Source organism: Branchiostoma floridae, chromosome 1, assembly GCF_000003815.2.
Source record: "Branchiostoma floridae strain S238N-H82 chromosome 1, Bfl_VNyyK, whole genome shotgun sequence".
Classification (NCBI taxonomy): domain Eukaryota; kingdom Metazoa; phylum Chordata; class Leptocardii; order Amphioxiformes; family Branchiostomatidae; genus Branchiostoma; species Branchiostoma floridae.
Genome location: NC_049979.1, coordinates 22429616 through 22437238, shown reverse-complemented (window position 1 = coordinate 22437238; position 7623 = coordinate 22429616). Strand labels below are relative to the sequence as shown.

Here is a 7623-nt window from a genome sequence, read left to right as displayed (position 1 = left end):
CCGTGCTGCATTGACATTGATTCAAATGGACGATTCTTTGTGACGTCAGACGGCCAAACCCCAGCGTGAGGGGTGTACTCCCCAGAAGGAGAACTTCTGAAAACTGTAGTGAAGACTGTGAGAAGTCCGTTTGGAGTGACAGTTCTGCAAGACGGCCACATGGTGTTGGCGGACACCAAAAGAAAGTCCTGTCTCCTCCTGCAGGCTGACGGGAGTCTGGTCCGGGAGATCGGCAAGGGCTACTTACGGTACCCCTGGTTCACGGCAGTGGACGAGCCACGTGGTCTGGTCTACGTCACCGACCATCATGCCCTGGATGATAATAATAACGTGTTGGTGTTTGACCTCAAGGGAAAATTTCAGTTCGGCTTCGGTAAGAAAGGAGGGAAGGGGGGAGAGTTCCAAAATCCATCGGGGATAGCGCTAGACCGGGCGGGGAATGTCCTGGTGGTGAGCCGCCTGGACGGGCGCCTGCAGGTGTTCACTCCCGACGGGAGGTACGTCAAAACGGCGGTCAAAATCAGAGGAGGCTATCCCATGGGGATCGCCCTGACTCCGGATGGCTACGTAGCTGTGGCCTGCTGCTGGGGAAATCAGACCGAGTTTTACAAGTACAACTGAAGGAGAAAATATGACATGATACCTTACTACATCTGCAAACAAACGAACATTCATCTCCTACAGAAATTGTACTGATCATTCAAAGCGAAGGGGAAAATGCGACATCATACATGTACCTTACTACATCTGCTAACAAACGATCATTGATCTCCTACAGAAATTGTACTGATCATTCAAAGCGAGGTTTTGCATGTGTGTGGTGTATAGTAATTCTTAGTAGTATGTTTGAAATATAACACTATGGTGAATTAGTGGCGTATGAAGTGTATTATAGTTGTATGATCTTTATTACTTTTTCCATAGAATTAATACAGACAGGAGTGTGACATGAACAGATTTTTAGGGTAGATTGTAGTAACAAATACTAGTATTAACGTAAATCAAGTGTTGTTTGGTTTTTAAAAGCTGTACGTGTGTAGAGGTCTCCATCATACTTAAAGTAACGTTTTGCAGCTAGTAAAACAACACTAAGCACAACTAGTTTACATCATCCTATCCCAACAAGAAATTATATAACTTCTCATGTTGCTATTTTGTATTACGCCGGGCTCGGCTTTTGCCCTGTACATTAAGAGAGGGAGGAGATGCACTGGATGCTGTATCATAAATGCCTTTAGGCAACGAAGAGTACTCTCATTAGGACATTTAAGCACCAAATCTGTTACTCACAAAGGCAGGTGCACAAAGGATAACACTTGTAAATAGCGGCCTGATTAACATTAGAGAACTCTTTAATGTTTATTTTCTATCTTCCGAATAGTCTTACAATAAAATGAAATAATGTATAGCAAGCAGCTTGCTGTAACAATAAAACGTACTGTAAATCTTTCAATCTTCTCAGTGGTTTTATTTCCAATGTGTTGCTACCGTACTACAGAATGTTTCAAGCGGAAAAATACAGTGAAAACCTGCTTTCCCCTTTCTATTTATTGGCTTCTAACGAGACATTACATCCCTGGGAAAATAAGGGAATTTACTGTACTTAAAAAGGACTACAAACTGATGCCCATCACAAGCTCAGAGTTTATATCCTTCACAATTTAAATAAGATAGCTAAAGATGATGGGTAGAGAGAACAGTCGCACTTGACATTGGGATCTTCAGCTGGCGTTCTTTCCTTCATAATGTAGGAAATGAAGTACTTTATTGTCAACTTAGAATACTGTTGACTCAGGTGACTGTTACAATCACGCCGATCAAACAAGTGTGTTGTTGCTTCTGACAGCTGGAATCTCAGCAGAGTTTCTGTGGTTCATGTGTACATATAGATACACTGCCACTCTAAAGTCCTATACATGTACATATACATACATGTAGCTTACCAGCTTGCAACAAATGGGCAGAATTCTGCCACAGACACTGGCACTTGCCAATGTTCAGAAGTACAGAGAAATGTAGACTATAATAATATGTCCTTATTTGTCTTTTTAATGTCTTAGTTGCTCATGAGGACATGTTGCAGTACACGAACAGAAAGTATCTATGCTTGCTATTATTTTACCAGCATTTCTAAGACTCCCTACATAGAAAAACAACATTGCATCAATATGGAGCTCACTTCCACCATTACTACTAGCAGCTGAGCACTAGGTTCGTGTTACAGCTCGAATGCTGGGAATCGCGCTGACCCAGGGTTAAGGACATCTGCCAAGAAGTAGGCAGCTCCTGCCAGACCTTCAAACAGAGAGAACGGTCGGTCAGGGACACGGCATCCATGCTTCCCATAGTCCAGACACCACTCCGCAAATTTGACAGCTCTGTAGAGGTACACCTTGTCCTTTGTCAGTCTGTACATGGACAGGAAGGCGTAGCCATTCCCAGCAGCTCCGTGGCAGATGCCGTAACCTTTCTTGAGCAGGCCACGCTGCCAGATAACGTCGGCACATCGCTTGGCTTCCTCGAGGTACGCCCCGTCCTGGAACACCTGATAGGCCATCATCAGCATGTGGATCGCTCCCGGGGCTCCGTGACACCAGTGCACCAACCTGTCGGACGTGTTCCCCAGAGACGACGGATAATTTCCAGACGGGAACTGCAGCTTTCGCAGATAGTCCACACTTGGCTTGACCAGGCCTGGCAGGGATGCCTTAGCTGCAGCTGACGGTGTCTGCATGAGCTGATAGTAGATCCCAGCCATCCCGTGGGCCGCTCCCACATAGTGCTTACCATGCCACACATACTTCAGAGGACTGCTGGACTGCTCTTGTCTGGAGAGAGCTTGTCCAGATGTCACTATCACCTGCACTACCTTATCCACGAGCTTCTCTTCCACTGCATGATCACCGATGTTCTTGCGAACAAACATCAGTGCGTACAGGTAGCCAGCTCTGCCATACAGCACCTCATCGGGCAGGTCGGACTTCAGGTTTAACGCATCGGGACTGAGGGCCTGTAGCTTGGACAGACAGCCTTCCTGTGCCTCCTTCAACCCCATCCTGTGATAGATCACAGCGCCTACTGCCAGGGGACCGGCATCTCCACACAGAAACGTCAGTCTCTTCCGCTTCAGGTGCTTCAGTCCCGGCTGGACCCACTCTAGAGCCTTCTTGAGAAAGTCGTCCCTGGCGCCGTCCTTGAACACCTGTGCCAGGTGCAGGTAGAGGAGCGCGATCCCCGTGCTGCCTGTGTAGATGGAGTAGTCATGTCCAGACTCAGATCTCTGTCCATCCTCCACCTGCTTCAGCAAGCCAGGCAGGGCTGCACGGATCCTGCCAGCAAGACTGCCATGAAGCTGGCCATCTGGTTCTAACAACTGGACTGACCCTGCACTGTAGTCATCATAGGGGTTAGGGAAGCATCGGTCATCCATGGCACCTTGTGTACAGTTTCTTTGTGCTTGAATACTTGTATATTAAATCGTACTCTAATGTTTGAAATTTGCATTCAGTGCCAATTCTCTGAAAAGTCTTTCACAGCCTTCTCAAAGGCTTCTTGCTCAAGTTTTTGGCGCATTTCTTGATAATGCAGAATGAAGAAAGCAACAAACGCCACTACAAAGCTGATGGCGAATACTTTAGCTGAGGTGGACCATGGGACAGGGATGGCTGCCATGTTGTCAGTCTTTGCCACGGGCGGATGTTTTGAGGTGTGAGGACCCTGAAACAACAGTAGGGTTGGAAGAGCAATGTTGATTAACATCAATATTAAATGTTATGGTAACATTACTGTTATGTCAAGATCATAACATTAAATGTTACTGCTTACATGTCGTTTAACGTTAATAATAATATCTAAGTTATGGTAAATGGGTCCATAACAATTTTTCAACTGTAACCTGTGCTCATATTCTGCACAGTCTAGGTTGACACGAACATACAGTGATGGTTATAAGCAAATGCATCCTCTAGGATTACTATCTTGCATTGTGGACATCCCTTTGTCTAAAAGCAGAAACCAGGTCAGGTCCCCTCCCCAAAACAGCCAAGCAGCCTATCCTTTAATATTCTGTGCGTTATCCCATATCAGCACCATATCAATTTTTACGTACTGTAAGATTTCAGCAACGCTTGCGTATCGTTCTTACGCTTGCATCAATCGTAAAACAGGATTTTACAGTAAAATTGGACCAAAATGCGAAGACCCACCTGCCCTCTATCTAGAAGCCTCTATTTGCTGCAAAACGTCGATAATGTCGTAAAATGACAGTTCCTTGCTTCACTGCTGAGCAGCGCCGTCTAGCGAGATAAAGGCAAACAGGATAATGCAGCAGCCATTATCTTCTCCAAAACTTTGTTGACAATAGATGTGTAGAAAGGTGCCAGACTTCCCCTAACATGGCCCGAGGTTGTGCTCTTGGAATGACCTAACGTTTAATGTTTAAAATTTCCTCACTTCTAACGTACGTTACATACCTGGTTCCTTGACCTCCAGGTCATTTTGGGGGACAAGGTAGACATGAATGTAGAGAGCTGACTCCTCACTTCACTCTTACCAAAAATGAGTACATAGCTTTGGTTTGGTTTGTAGGGACGTTCTCTTGGATGAGACATGAAATGGCGTTTGAGGAGCCACATTTCAAGGACATTAAAGAACCCACCACACTTATCAAAAACATTTAGGTTCTTCCCAGTGTAAGATCCAACCTTACAGCAAGGAGCTTTTACCAGATAAAAGCTCCTTGCTTACAGTGAGGTTTTTGGGCTAGAGATCTTTTGGGGCGAGTCACCTATTATTGTCAATCCAAAAAATGAGGTAACGCTAGTTCACCTTTATCCATGGGGTAAACTATATCCATTTTCAAACAGGGCTGTTAGGGATATTTAGTCGACGGACGGTGGTTTAAAACTGCAATACAATGTATTAGCAGTTTGTGAATTCTAGTCTTACATGTTAATCTCAATAAAGGTCAATAACAAAAAATACACTGGGCCGCGTTACATTGCAGATGTCCTTTTTCTTTAATACATATATAATGCCATGTCTTTCAAACAGAAATCTTATGTCTTTTCAAAAGAAATAATGCATGACATGTACATGTAATTGCTTTGGGATCCTTTTTAAACCTCCTTGTACATACACAATATCACTTTTCAGCTTATGTGATGGTACTCAATAATTGGGAAACAAATCATACCACAGCAAGAAAAAATCAACATGTCACACTGAGATCAATGTAATAAAATCACAAAAAAATGTCATGGTCTTGAGTCAGGTGTCTTATTGACAGACAACACATCAGCAGAACAAGTCTTTATCAGCCCATCTCAGGCCGTGTTTGTGTATGAAAAAGATATCCTGTCCATAGTTTCAATAAAGTTGTGTCAGACAACAGATTGTATGCTACAAACTTCTGACAACATTGACCAAACATTAAACAGATACTGTGATGAATTCTGTTTTCACTACATAACAGTAACTCCTGTAATGCTAGTTCACCTATTCCCGTGGGGTACGCTATATTCGTGGTTGAAAAACAGTTTATTTCACCAAATATCAAGTCGACGGGCGGTGGTTTCAAACTGCAGTATTTTCACAAGTTTGCAGTTTTAAAGTACCGTCTGTTGACTTGATATCCATAAATACCCTATTTTCAAATTCAACGGATTTTCGTTACCCAGCGGAAAAGGTGCACTAGTGTTACATGCCAGATAACACATTTCAACTGAGGTTCCATGCTGGTCAAGGGTTCAACAGTGTTCAGTAGTATTTGTGTTGACCATGTCACTGATTACAACAATCTACCAGCCAGGCTGTCTCATGTATCCTCATTATGTACTGCTGATGTGCTATCATATACAGCATATGAAATTCATTCTCAAGCCTGAAACCAACTAATAGTGTAACAATACAAAAACCACAACTTAACAGCATGTGCCAGGGGGTAGTTTAACGTTCATGCTGAATTGCAACATTTTTGTAGATGTAAAATTTATAGATTGTCATGATCAACAATTCAATATCATCAAATGCATAAATTATATTCCTAAATATATTGTGGTCCACTCACGGACACCATACATCAATAAATGCAAATCTTATCCTTGATTTGTAATGTTAACAGCACCATAGCATTTTAACAATATATATTTTTTGCACTTTTACATGTAACCCATATGAAAACCTTATGGTATGGCAAGCAAAAGGGCCAACTCAGTGTTGACATACAAAATGTAGCATCATCACACAGATGATAAACAAAAAGCAAAAGAAAACACAGCATGCAGAGAATTTACATTAAGTGCAATATTGCAACAGTTTTTAAAAAATGTATCCAAATAATTTATATCTTTACAAATTTTCATGATTGTTTTGCTGCATTCTGATATCTCAGCTATACTAGTGCATGCTATGCAATTCATAGGTCACTGTACATGGTTTAACATCAGTTGTACAAGCACTATAAAGGGCTTAGAAGAATAACCAACATTTCTTTACTTTGCAAAAAGAACTTTGTCCTGTCACTACTTTTATTTTGAATACTTGTAAGTTGCATGGTTTAGGTAGTGCCCAACCACGCCCCTACTCTAACGCTCCCATGTTGTTACCTGTTTCAAAATGTTTTTGTTGCTGATTCCTAGAACAGCCATTAGCGACTACAAATCTGGAAGACTTTTTTCTTCATGCACATAATTTGTGTAACCACTACTTACCAGTAACACTGAAGCTAGCAATGGCTTGTTTTAACACATACATGAATACAAAATACCCCATATGATACTTTGTAGATAGTTCCTCTCAATAAATAATTGGTCTACATCCTGTTTCCGGATGTATGCCAATCAAATTAAACTTATTATTTACATCCATACATACATTACATTTGTACAATCTTGTCATATACATGTAGTGTGGACTTAGTCAGTGGGAGGTGTCCAGTAAAAGTCTGGTTCTTTCCTCTCTTCTTGAATGTGTTAAGCTGAAATCTTTACATCATTCAGTAGAATCCTGATAATCCTGAAAATGCATAAAGGTAACATATCCCTGTATTGCTGTAGTCCAAGGCACTTTGAAGTGTTGTGCATATTTTCCTATATGAAAGTAAGCTTAACAATCTTAATCTTACTGATGCAAGTCAAGTTGAACTAACTGGAATGCTGTATTCTAGGCTCAATGTTGCTTTGTTGAATGGCCCGTCGTAATGCCCTGTCACATAGCACGAAAATGGAGCTTATGAGTTGTTTGCCCTAACTGGCAGTAATACACCTAGTGTTTTCTCAATCACCATGCAATTTGTAAAGATCAGTCCCCTTCTGGCCACCAACAATTACAGTGGAAACTCATCGACTGTGTGACTGGAGCTTTATGACTGTACATGTAAGCACCTATTAGAAGCAAAGAGAAAGCATGCTCCATGGTTACCATGTTCAAATCCCAAGCAGTATGTACTTTACATGTCTATACAGTCTTACTCCTCTGTCATCTGAATGAAGATTGTGCTCACTGCTATTCACATAATACAGACCATAGAAAATACATCTTTACAGTGATGTCAACGCAGAGCATACAGAGATTGTGCTCCTTTTATGCACATGTAGTCTGCTTACATAGGCTTTCATCTGTACA

At 42.0% G+C, this 7623-nt stretch overlaps 3 protein-coding genes across 4 annotated transcripts in view; 1 reads left to right on the top strand and 2 right to left on the bottom strand.

Moving 5' to 3' along the window:
* LOC118416226 (tripartite motif-containing protein 3-like) overlaps positions 1-621 on the top strand; it is a 1905-nt gene extending 1284 nt beyond the window's left edge. Inside the window, exon 2 of the mRNA XM_035821346.1 lies at positions 205-621. Within this exon, the coding sequence (XP_035677239.1) occupies positions 205-621 (417 nt within the window). The remainder of the gene's footprint in view (positions 1-204) is intronic.
* A 713-nt stretch (positions 622-1334) lies between these two features.
* Positions 1335-4326, bottom strand: LOC118419496 (lanC-like protein 2). 2 transcript variants are annotated; one of them, XM_035825905.1, is made up of 2 exons: positions 4206-4326; positions 1335-3717 (listed from the first exon to the last, which is right to left on the bottom strand). In XM_035825905.1, the coding sequence occupies exon 2, from the start codon at positions 3428-3430 to the stop codon at positions 2219-2221; it is 1212 nt and encodes a 403-aa protein (XP_035681798.1). In that variant the 5' UTR covers positions 3431-3717; positions 4206-4326; the 3' UTR covers positions 1335-2218. The 2 variants fall into 2 exon arrangements, with proteins under 2 accessions (XP_035681798.1, XP_035681806.1); XM_035825913.1 differs by having other exon boundaries at positions 4109-4236.
* A 668-nt stretch (positions 4327-4994) lies between these two features.
* Positions 4995-7623, bottom strand: part of LOC118413512 (kinesin-like protein KIF16B) — a gene marked incomplete at its 5' end in the record, with an annotated part of 34967 nt that continues 32338 nt past the window's right edge. The window contains 1 exon segment of the mRNA XM_035816970.1: positions 4995-7436.

Coding starts and splice junctions, on each gene's coding strand:
- LOC118419496 (XM_035825905.1), bottom strand. CDS start 3,430: ATGGATGACCGATGCTTCCCTAACCCCTATGATGACTACAGTGCAGGG.